Raw genomic sequence first — 13,289 nt, forward strand, 5'->3', positions numbered from 1 at the left:
TATATCGAAGATTAGGCTTTTAAACATGTTCATTACAAACACGAATTACAAAATAAAAAAAGTTCATCTCAATTGGAGTTGAGCTGAAAACATAGGAACCTAAAGAAATTTTTAAAAAAACCCAAAACGCGGAAGTGGGTGTGGGTGTATGTGTAAACGTTTTACCTCTGCCATAATTTTCTGGATAAGTTGTTATTTAACAATTGCATCGTGGAAGATGTTTATAAGCCATTTAAAATAACACAAAAGCCGTGAGATTCACTTCAACATTTAAATTTAATTTGTCAAAATATTTTCGACGCTTTGAGACCGCGACCTGTTCGCTGACAAAATTCTGTGCTACCTTACAGATAAAGCAGAACTATAATAAAAATTTTAACTGACCAAGGTTACATTAGTTGTATGCTAACTATTTCTGGTAACACACATGCTTCACTCCTGACTTATGAAAAAGTAACTTAGGTGCTTGAACAATCCTGTCCAGTATGTCTTCTAGATTCCACATGGATGCCAAACCCTATGGGCCCAAATCAATCAAATGATTCACTCATAGCTATATCATAACAGTTCCAGCAAAAAACACTGCCTTGGAGAATACCATCTATCACTACAAAACAGGATGGCTCTTATCAGACATCACAACTTCTTCAAGACTATTTTCCAAACTGCAAATGATGCCTCCATGCGTCACACAGCCCTCAAGCTATCTCACTTCCAAAACTGCAGCTGATTCCTTTGGTCTCTTTTCAAGAGGAATTCTGCCAATTTTGTGGAATTCTTTCCCCAACTTCAAACACAATAGTTCTCTGTGCAGTATTGTCAAGAGGAGTGCCTCTGTATTCATTGCTTACTTTGTATCCAACTTCTCGTCGATGTATGCTAGATGAATCTTCTCCAAAACTATCCCCATCCTTTCCATCATTCTCACATACATGGCAAGTTCAAAATACTTTAAGTCACTTCAAAATCATTAATGCCACTGGTCTTGACAAAGTCCCATATCCTCAAGCAATGCACTCTATAGTCCCTCCGTTCGTCAGGCATGATTTTCCGCAGCTCGTTTCTTTAACAAAGATGCAATCCTGGATCAAACATAGACCGAGAAGGGCGCTTGGCACCTCGAGTGCTGCCAAGCTCTCACCGCCCTCATTCAGGTGGGCAATGCGATCGGTAGAAGCTCCACTCTAGCATTCTATAGAGGGTTAGTGGAGGAAAAGTGCGACAACGTTCTTGGGGAAACTCTAGGCGTCAAAGATAATCAGTTAAACAGTCTGTTCAGAAGAACTTTCGGGCCGGGGCCCATGGATAATTTCCAAAGGACCCTCGCCTGGCAGTGCTACCAAGGGGCGCTGCCTGTTCGAGATAAACTCTACCGCCACGGAAGTGCCGTCAGCCGGGCCTGCCCGAGGTGCGCTCAGGATAACGAAACCATTCTCCACGCACTCATCCAGTGCCTGAGTATTGCTGACCTGTGGGTTTATGTCGAACAGCTACTGTCACGTGTTGCACGGATCCGGCTATCAGCTGAATCCATTGTGAAGATTGACCTGCCGACCTCCTTTAACTGGGAGGGCAAGGCAATTTTCCTATGTCTAGTGGCTGTAGCGAAAGAGGTGGTATGGTGGACCCGTTTGAAAAGGGCTAAAGTCAGACACTTTCCTCTTTGGCCAAGGCCTCATCAACTTTTTCAAGTTACACTTGAAAAGGAAGATGAGAGAAGAGAGGAAAGTGCTGTCTCGTAGAAAATTTGTTGAAAGGTGGGTGACTGTTGGAAGAATGGCCAGTATAAACAGACCAATTCTGAGAATACACCTGTAGAAAAAGGTAATGTAAAAGGAGAAAGGGCTCTATACCCCTTTCTTATTTTTCTGATCAGGCTCCTGTGGCTTTTATGGGCTTTTCCATGTGTAACCTTTCAAAGTGCCTCCCCCTATTGGGAGTTTTATTTGTTATATCTTTCTGTTTTTCTATTGTTTACACGAACGTTTTCTTTTCGGACAAAACCCTTTGTAACCTTCGTCCTGTCTATGTCCTTACATGTTTTAAATTTATATTAGCCCTTGTGGCCAATGAAACAGAATTAATTATTATTATTATTATTATTATTTTGGTTCATCTGGAAAATAACCACAAGTTTTGATATTTAGAACTTCTTTTATGGGTCAAAGATGATTGATTTAATCTAAGATGAAATTTGAAAAAGTCACTCAGTCAATTCCTGTAATTAATTGCCAGAATGATTCCTCAACCATTCAATAACCTACCATGTTTCCATAGAATCCAATCAATAACTTACTTTTTACCAAATGGAATTAGTTGATTCCAAGAAATTTGTAAATTTGTTGTTGTTGTTTTTGTTGATGTTTACTTTTATTTTGTGTGAGAAACATTCACCCAAAATATTTTATACTAAACATAGAATAACAAATGGTATTAATGATGCTATTATTGTTGTATATAATAATAATAATAATAATAATAATAATAATAATAATAATAATAATAATAATAAAAAAAAAAATAATAATAATAATAGTGGAACAAATAGGGGCTGCAATAAGGGTGGAGCACTTGCCGAAAACTGCACTGCTTGGAACTGCTTGAATACTCCGGAAGGTGCTCGAAAAATAAGAGGTGTTACCTTAGTTCACTGGTAGTGAACAGCTGACACTGTAGTACATCTCCAGCGTTAGAAGCTGTGCAAAGGCAATAATAATAATAATAATAATAATAATAATCATCATCAGCATCATCATCGTTTAACGTCCGCTTTCCATGCTAGCATGGGTTGGACGATTTGACTGAGGACTGGTGAAACTGGATGGCAACACCAGGCTCCAATCTGATTTGGCAGAGTTTCTACAGCTGGATGCCCTTCCTAACGCCAACCACTCAGAGAGTGTAGTGGGTGCTTTTACGTGTCACCCGCACGAAGGCCAGACAGGCGGTACTGGCAATGGCCACGCTCAAAATGGTGTATTTTATGTGCCACCCGCACAAGAGCCAGTCCAGGGGTACTGGCAACGATGTCGCTCGAAAATCCTTACACATGTCACGGGCACAAGTGCCAGAAAGGCGACGCTGGGCACAGGTGCTATCCCGATTTCGCTTTCGCTTGCCCCAATAAGTCTTCGCAAGCTGAGTTTCGTGTCCAATGAAGGAGACGACGTTGGCACGGGTGCCAGTCGTCGAATTTAGTTCGATTGGTGCCAGTCGTCGAATTTTAATAATAATAATAACAACAGCAACAGCAACAATAATAGCAATAACAACAACAATAATAATAATAACAATAATAATAATAATCTAGTGAAAGCTGTTCTGATACCACAAAACGAAAAAGGCACCCGTTAAATTTTGTAAAGTGATTGGTGTTAGGGTAACCAGGCATAGAAGCTCCTGGTTTGTCAGATCCTGTAGAACCATCCATCACATGCAGCTAGGAATACGGATGTTAAATGATGAAGGCACTGGTGATGAAGATGATGATGATGACTGTGTATGTCAACTGTTCAGTACAGTTCTATAATTTCTTTTTTAATAATTTGGACTGAAGAAACGAATTATCAGAGAGCCACTGTAGGCTTTCTGATGCTGGTCCTTGTGAAAGAAGGCTGTTCAGTCTGGAAGAGTAGGAGGAAATGATTAAAATTTCTCACTTCTTCATCTCTGTATGTGTCTGTGTATCATCATCATCATCATCATCGTTTAACGTCCGCTTTCCATGCTAGCATGGGTTGGACGATTTGACTGTGGACTGGTGAAACCGGATGGCAACACCAGGCTCCAATCTGATTTGGCAGAGTTTCTACAGCTGGATGCCCTTCCTAACACCAACCACTCAGAAAGTGTAGTGGGTGCTTTTACATGTCACCCATATCTATATCTATCTATCTATCTATCTAAATATATACATATATATATATTGTTGTTGTTGTTGTTTGTTCCTTCTCGAACCATGCCTCGCTCATAAGGGCCAGTTTCTTGGTTTCATTGGCGTATAGGTTCCCCACCTGGATGGGACGCTAGTCTGTCACAGGTGAGTGGATAGATGGAAGAGGAAAGAGTGAGAGAAAGTTGTGGGGCAAGAGTCAGCAGAAGTTCGGTATTACCTTCTAAAAATAGGATAAAATCTTTATAAGAATTTATCAAGTAGTTAGCGTGAAAAACCTCATAAGGGAAAAATTTATTAATTATTCTCTTTAAATACATTTATTTATATATATTAAGGTGGAGCCTGGTGTTGCCATCCGGTTTCACCAGTCCTCAGTCAAATCGTCCAACCCATGCTAGCATGGAAAGCGGACGTTAAACGATGATGATGATGATGATAAGGGCATTACTATAAATGCCTCATGCTAGGAGGGACACTTAAAGTCAGAATTACCATACAGCTGACAAAAGAGTGACCAGTTGCTATGCTGTGACAATGAAATTCAGTACAATGTGTTTATTATGGTAGTTTTGACTTTAAGAGTCCCTCCTAGTGTGGGGCATTTATGTATAGTAATGCCCTTAATATATAAATATATATGTGTGTGTGTGTGTGTGTATGTATGTATATATATGTGTGTGTATATATATATATATATATATATATATATATATATATCTGTATCTATAAAAGCACACACACTCACACATTTGTGTGTATGTATATATGAACCTTATATACTATGATTATATTAGTATGTATAATTGTATATTTGAGTAGGTGTTTAGATGTATGTAAGCCAAACTGAAATATTGATACAATACTACACCACCCATCTCACCTTCCCTATCATATTCTTCCAACAGATATCTATTGAATTCTTCTGATTCCTTGTTACCAAAGTTGAGGCGTGGTCTTACTTTTACACTAGATTCTTTTATTTTGTATTATTGTTGTGGATTTTTTAAATAATTGCTGCTGTTCTTCCTCTTCTGTGGATATCCACTGGAAGTAGTGACATGTATATAAAAGTTGTTGCTGACAGATGATTCTTCACAGTGTTACCAAAGTCTGAGCAAGTTCAACAAGCTAAGTGGAAGAGAACTGGCATAGCAACTAGTCACCCTTTTATCACCTGTATTTGCTCAAGAGATGAATCTGATGATATACAGCAAGGTAAGTTACACCTTACCAGCTCTTTTTCTCCCTATCACCTGTTCACTCATTATATATATTTTTTATTATAGGCACACATGCACCTTTTCTGACAAACATATAGAAACCTTATATACACAAACATACAGAAACATATATACAGCAGGGGAGGAGTCTCTATAGATGAACATTCTGGAACTCTGTTCATTAACCAAATTGTTTGTTACATGATTAATTGAAATACATATCATATCAATAGGGGTTATCCATTCCAAGCCAAACCCAGACTCCATGATGAAGACCTGAAATGGTGTTTATTTGTCCATCCATTGATAGCAAAGATGTAAATATATACATATATGAGAGGGTGTTGAAAAGTTCCAGGAGGATCAGTTAATTATGATTTTATTGAACATATTTGTCAGTCCTCAGTCAAATTATCCAACCCATGCTAGCATGGGAAGGCGGACGTTAAACGATGACGATGATGATGATGATGATGATGGTTCCCCTCTCAGATTCACATACTTATTGCAGCCGTCCTTTGGTTTTTTTCTAAGCCCTGTAAAAGAACTCAGAAGATTAGGCCTCTGACCAGGTCTTTTGTGATACCCTTAAAGCCAGGATCTTTTTTAGCACCCCCTCATATGTGTGTGTGCATTTTTCCCTTTGTCTTGCATCTGGTGATCTACAGTTATGAGAAATATTATGAGAGAAAATATGAGAAATATTATTTCCTATATAAAATACGGAAATTTGTAAGTTACATGAAATCACACATGGATGTTTATGTCTCATTTGCATGCACTCTTCCAGGCATTTATATGATTGCATAGTCTGCTCATTGCTTGCAGTTCAAATTCCTGCTCATTAATTGAATATAATTTTCATCAGAGTAACTGTTGGTTACACAATTTGTTCATATAGTATAACATTCACATATGCTCTCCCAACACATATACACACGCATAATCTACTTGTGGCTTGTGTTCAAATTTCAGCCTCACTATGTGAATGAACTTTCATTTGCTTAGTGAGTTTGCTCATGGTTAGTTGATGAAGTTGCAACTCATTATGTAAGTTCAATTCTCTTCAGAAAATTGTTTGTTATTCAAGTTATTTGTTTAGAGAACCATTCTCTTATATGGGTACCCTGCTGTATTTTACACACACTGATGATAATTAGAACATTTTGTTATAGATTCTCTTGCATGATATTTACTCCATTGCATTTTTTAGTTCAAATATTAGTATCGTCAGCATTACTTTTCACTCTCTCATGGTCAACAATATACATACATACATATAATTTTGAAAATATCATGAATTAGATAAAACAGTTTTGCTATTACTAGCCATTTAGCATTCAAACCTGCCATAACAGGCCCAAATATTCTACCATTCTACCTGTTTATATTTAAACTGACCAAATCAGGCATCAGACGTTTACCTTATAATATCGTTCTAACAATAAACAGTCACAGCATCAAAATTCCAAAGCTATGAGACAATGCATGATTGATTTAAAAAATTCAAATAAATATTACATTTGACAGAGTAATCTGAATACTAAAGGGTTTAACTGGTGTTTGAAACACAAATTAACATGAAATTTTGATGCAATGTTTTAATTTAGATCAAATTAATTCATCATCATTGTTTAACATCCGCTTTCCATGCTAGCATGGGTTGGACGATTTGACTGAGGACTGGCGAACCAGATGGCTGTACCAGGATCCAATCTGATTTGGCAGAGTTTCTACAGCTGGATGCCCTTCCTAATGCTAACCACTCCGAGAGTGTAGTGAGTGCTTTTATGTGCCACCGGCACGAGGGCCAGTCAGGTGGTACTGGCAATGGCCACGCTCAAAATGGTGTGTTTTACATGCCATCTGCACAGGAGTCAGTCCAGCGGCACTGGCAATGACCTCACTTGAATGTCTTTTCACGTGCCAGTAAGGCGACGCTGGTAACAATCATGCTCAAATGGTGCTATTTATGTGTCACTGGCATGGAAGCCAGACCACAGCTGCTCTGGCAATGGTCATGCTTGCACGGTGCTGTTAGCGCTCAACTGGCACAGGTGCCAGTCATCGAATTTGGTTCAATCACAATTTCGATTTCACTTGCCCCAACAGGTCTTCGCAAGCCGAGTTTAGAGTCTAATGGAGAGGTTGGCATGGGTGCCAGAAAGTTTATATCATAAAACCAAGGGTATTTTCAGGTGGATTGACATAAGATCTTAAACCCTTTAGCATTCAGATTACTCAGTTAAATCTAATGCTTGTTTATTCACATTGTCTTTGAATTAATCATGAATTACCTTGTAACTTTGTGCTTTCAATGATGTGATTGTTTACATTTAGAATGACATTGTAGGGTATGTGTGATAGGTTGGATCCAGCCAGTTTCAACATAAAACATGTTGAATATTGGCCAGATATGACTGGTTTAAATGCTAAAGGGTTAAACCAAAATTGGAGCACTTTAAAATTGGAAGGTTTTGTTATTTTTTATTGCTTAAGATAAAAAGGGCAGTGCCAGGATCCTTTTAAGTGCCTCTGAGTTTGGTGGTAGAAGGGAGATAGTTATTCTCAGAATGGAAAAATGTGGCCCAAATGCTTGTGAAAGAGCAAACTCTATCAGAAGGCATCCAATGACCAAGTGGTAGTGTTAAACAGAACCAGAAGTGGCCTCAGGCAGGTCACTATTGAATGGGTTTATGTTGGCTTTATTTCTACTGTTATGTAGGTGCAGGAATGACTGTGTAGGTAAGAAGTTTCCCAACCATGTGGTCTTGGGTTCAGTCCACTGCATGGCATCTTGAGCACACACACACATATATATTGCAAAGGAACTTTGTCTTGCAAGTTACTTGGTGACCCTGCCGATGCTGGTGCCACTTAAAAAGCATCCTGTCCACACTGTAAAGTGGTTGGCATTTGGAAGGGCATCCAACTGTAAAAACCTTGCCAAAACTGACCTTGCCTGTGCTTGTGCCTTAAAAAGCACTCAGTCAACTCTGCTGGTTGGTGTTAGGAAGGGTGTCCAGCTGTAAAAGCCCCACCAAAACAGACACACAAGTCTGGTGCAGGCTCCTAACATGCCAGCTCCTGTCAAACTGTCCAACCCATGCCAGCAGACATTAAATGATGATGATGAAGATATATATATATATATATATATATATATATGTATATTAGAAAAAATAATAAGGTACTCAGATATCTGGATGGTTGTACATTTGCAGATTTTTATTAATGTCACATGTTTTATAAATTAGTGCTTGCATCTATTCTTGTAGATTCTCCAGATTTGGAGAAAATCTGGAGAATCTACAAGAATAGATGCAAGCACTAATTTATAAAACATGTGTCATATTAATAAAAATCTGCAAATGTACAACCATCCAGATCTCTGAGTATCTTATTATTTTTTCTAATATATAATTCCTGTATATCACCTCCAAACCTTCTAATATATATATGTATATACACACACACACCCTTGTCTTGACATCTTGTAAATGAGCACCACTGTTATATAAATGATGTTGTTTGTTTCCAGTCATCCATAAAAAAAAACATGTTTGGTCAAGGGAAATATTACCTTGCTGGGAAAGAGGCAAGAGCTGTCAACAGAAAGGGACATCCAGACATAGGAAATCTGCCCCAACAAATTCTGTTTGACACATGGAAATGATGATAATGATGTAATTGTAATCTCAGTCTTCTTGTTTCTTGATGTTGTTTAGCCTTAAACAAGTGTCACTGAACAAAGTGGTGTGATTTATTTCTAATCTGTGAAAACATGTCAAGCCATGAGGAAGTATTGCCTTACTTGGAAACAGGTGAGGGTGGGCATTTGGTTGTAGAATATGTCTCAACAAAAATCTTTCTCACCCATGCAAGAATGGAAAAGTGGATGATGACATATATACATATATGTGAGTGAAAGTGTTTTAAAAGAGTTCAGTGTAATATGCAATGATAATAAAATAAGTCAGAAGGTAGAGTTATATACTGTACCTTCATCTTCTTAGTTTTCTATCCTTAATATGCAAATACTTTCCTCTTTTACTTGTTTCAGTCATTTGACTGTGGCCATGTTGGAGCAGCGCACTTAGTCTAGCAAATTGACCCAGGACTTATTCTTTGTAGCCTAATACTTATTCTATCAGTTCTCTTTTGCCGAACCGCTAAGTTACGGGGATGTAAACGCACCAGCATTGGTTGTCAAGCGATGTTGGGGGGGGGGGGACAAACACATACATATATATATACAATGGGCTTCTTTCAGTTTCCATCTACCAAATCCACTCACAAGGCTTTGGTCGGCCCGGGTCTATAGTAGAAGACACTTGCCCAAGGTGCCACGCAGTGGGACTGAACCCGCAACCATGTAGTTGGTAAGCAAGTTACTTACCACACAGCCACTCCTACGCCTTAGATTTAAATAGAGATCAGTGTAGAGATTACCATAGTCATCATCATTTTATGTCAGTTTTCCATGGTAGCATGGGTTGTTCTTGCCCTTAAGAAACTTGGGACTCACTCATGATCAAAATAAGTTATTATTTGACATTATTGTTTCTCTGATAGCTTTATGCTATTGTTTGGTAACTTAAATGACCATTCCAGTGTAGAATTCCAAGAATAGATTTTTCTTGACTTTGTAACAACTCAGTTCCAAAACCCAAAACAGCTTATTGATTTGTGACCGGCAATTATATTTTGTTTCTGATTTGTAGCAAAAAGGAATTAATATAATATTGATTGTTATTCTCATTGGCTTCAGCTACTGGAACCCAATTACTAAAATGTATAATTCTTCAAAATACTACTCCAGAATGTTCTAGGAAGCAAAGAGAAGAAATCAATGGTGATTAATAAATTGGAAGTTGACCAGACCTACTTTCTTTAACGTCACTAATTTGGCAGCTGGTCGAACAGATGCTGTAGTATAGATATTTATGGAATAGATGGGACTTGTTCAGATCCTAGCATTATTGGCTTTTATCTTAAGAATTGAACTCATGTTCACCCTCTTAAGTAGTTGTATATTCCATAATTCAGTGGGCATTAATGAAAACTTCTCTTACAGACATAGATGTGTGATTAAGAAGCTCACTTTTGTTCAACTGCATGGTACTTTGGACAAGTGTCTTCTACTATAACTGCAAACCTGGTCAGTGAATTTGGTGGACAGAAACTGTGGAAGCCCATTGGATATAAGTATGTATGTGCCATCACTTGACAAGCGGAGTTGGTTTGTTAATGCCCCTATAACTTAGAGGTTTGGCAAAAAGAGACCAACAAAATAAATACCATACTTAATGTTTTTTTTTTCTACTCTGGGCACAAGGCCTGGAATTTTTGGGGAGGGGGCTAGTTGATTAGTGTTCAGTGTAGTATGCAATTGGTACTTAATTTATCAACCCTGAAAGGATGACAAGCAAGGTTAACCTCAGTGGAATTTAAACTCAGAATGTAAAGACAGGCGAAATACCGCTAAGCATTTTGCCCAGTATGCTAACGTTTCTGCCAGCTCCAGACTTAATAATGTGCCACTGTCATGTAAAAAGCACCCATGTACACTCTGTAAAGTGGTTGGTTGTAGAAACCACGCCAAAACAAGAGGGGCATCCAACTGTGGAAATCATGCCAAAAAAAAAAAAAATCTCTGGAGCCTAGTGCAACCCTCCCACTTTGTCAGGTCCTTGTCAAACCATCCAACCCATGCCAGCATGGAAAACAGACATTAAATGATGACTACTGAGGTTAGTTTGTTTGACTAAACACTTCAGTGGTGGCCCAGCATGAAACTAGTAAAAGAAATTGTAGATATAGTGTCTATGGCTGTTTGGAACAATGTAGTTCTGGGTTTGATTCCATTACATCACATACTGGACAAGAGTCTTGCATTGTAGACATGTGTGGACCAATAATTAGTGAATGAAATTTGGTTGACAGAAACTGTAAGGAATCTTGCTGAGGATGGATGATGTTAACTGCATGCAATTATAATAGATACAGGTGACTAATAGTTGACATCAGATGCATCCAGCCATAAGATAGTGTCTCAAAACGTCCAGTCTAATCCACACCAATATGTAAAAGTGGACATAAAAATGGTGAACAATTAATTATTCAGTGTCCATAAATTACTTAAACTGGACCACTTCTTTCAATCCATCCATTTGGAAGTCTCATTAAGAGACTTTTGAACACTCAACCCCAATGAGGCAATCACCATCTGGTTGGAAAATAACTATCCCTTACAAATGGTACCACAAACATTTTTCTGAAGTTTTTAAATTGTAATTTATGAAGATTCTGTATCAGGCACGTGCCATCAGCAATTACTCAGGGTAGACGTTTATGTAGTAAAATGCACAAAAAATTAAGCGAAACACATGTGCGCGATTGAGTTGGAGGCAGAATTACTTCTGCCGTTAAAGCATGTAAAGAAAACATTGCTGTCGGAATGTACTACAACAGTACTATGCATAGTTTTAATACTGAGATTTAAAGTCAGGGCAAATGATGCCTACCTAATCTACGAAAAAATGAAACATTTTGCATTTTATGCATAGTAATCAGACTAACCTTCATAATTATATTGAATTAGATGCATATTCTGCTATAAAAAGGAAAATGTAACTTTTGATCTATTTTATTCAGGGTAGGCACTGCCTACCTAGGCAGTACATCCCTGTCCTGTATATAGATGAATATATATATATATGGATGAATCCTGTTCACTACTTCCGTGAAACAGAGATGCTGTTACTCATACTCAATTGTAAAGCTTCTCAACTTTATCACTTGTCTACAAGAATCAATTACACTGCATACTTACCTGAGAGAGAATATGGGGGTCAACTCACTGGAGAAATGAGACATCAAAAACAAGCCCCATATGAAGGATACCCATGTAGAATGAGATGGTTCTAAAGTTAAATGTCTGATCTCATACTACGTAAACCTTTTCAATACCATCCATATTAATGTCTTCATAGTTCAAATTAAAATCTTTATAACATGAAATAATGTGATTACAGTTGGTCAGCACTAACACAATATGCTCCAACATTTGTGTCCTTGAGCCAGACACTTTATTTCACGTTACTCCAGCCACATTCAGCTGGCAAAATTTGGGTAGCACCTGTATTTCCGAGAACTATGTTATGGGTGTGCATATCTCTCTTTTACTTGTTTCAGTCATTTGACTGTGGCCATGCTGGAGCACCGCCTTTAGTCGAGCAATACGACCCCAGGGCTTATTCTTTGTAAGCTTAGTACTTATTCTATCAGTCTCTTTTGCCGAACCACTAAGTTACGGGGGCGTAAACACACCAGCATCGGTTGTCAAGCGATGTTGGGGAGACAAACACATACATATATATATATACGATGAGCTTCTTTCAGTTTCCGTCTACCAAATCCACTCACAAGGCTTTGGTCGGCTCGAGGCTATACTAGAAGACATTTGCCCAAGGTGCCACACAGTGGGAATGAACCTGGAACCATGTGGTTGGTAAGCAAGCTACTTACCACACAGCTACTCCTGCACCTATATATGTTAATTTCACAAGCTGTTTTATTGACTGGGGCAATAGGAACCCTCATAAGCAATGGAGTGCCAATTTTCTTTTTTTTATGTTCCAGCATATAAGGTTAAATATTTTAAAAAGCCTTCCCAAATCTTGTTTCTATTAAAAATTAATTGCAACTTACAGGCAGTTTATTCATTGAAAATATAGAACTGAAAGGGTTAAGGAAGTAAAGTAAATAGACTATTGACAAATGTTTTACATATAGGTGCAGGAGTGGCTGTGTGGTAAGCGGTTTGCTTACTAACCACATGGTTCTGGGTTCAGTCCCACTGCATGGCACCTTGGGCAAGTGTCTTCTACTATAGCTGCAGGTCAACCAAAGCCTTGTGAGCGGATTTATTTGGTAGATGGAAACTGAAAGAAGCCCATTGTATATGTATATGTGTGTGTGTTTGCCCCCTCACCATCGCTTGACAACTGATGCTGGTGTGTTTATGTCCCTGTAACTTAGTAGTTCGGCAAAAGAGGCCGATAGAATAAGTACTAGGCTTACAAAGAATAAGTCCTGGGGTCAAGTTGTTCGACTAAAGGTGATGCTCCAGCATGGCCACAGTCAAATGACTGAAAAAAAAAAAAAAAAAA

At 38.2% G+C, this 13,289-nt stretch overlaps 1 protein-coding gene across 1 annotated transcript in view; it reads left to right on the forward strand.

Moving 5' to 3' along the window:
• Positions 1-4,794: 4,794 nt before the first annotated feature.
• Positions 4,795-13,289, forward strand: part of LOC106873470 (uncharacterized) — an 11,087-nt gene continuing 2,592 nt past the window's right edge. Inside the window, exon 1 of the mRNA XM_014920851.2 lies at positions 4,795-5,110. Coding sequence (XP_014776337.1) covers positions 5,087-5,110 — 24 coding nt within the window. The 5' untranslated portion in view covers positions 4,795-5,086. The remainder of the gene's footprint in view (positions 5,111-13,289) is intronic.

Source organism: Octopus bimaculoides, chromosome 1 (genome assembly GCF_001194135.2).
Source record: "Octopus bimaculoides isolate UCB-OBI-ISO-001 chromosome 1, ASM119413v2, whole genome shotgun sequence".
Lineage (NCBI taxonomy): Eukaryota > Metazoa > Mollusca > Cephalopoda > Octopoda > Octopodidae > Octopus > Octopus bimaculoides.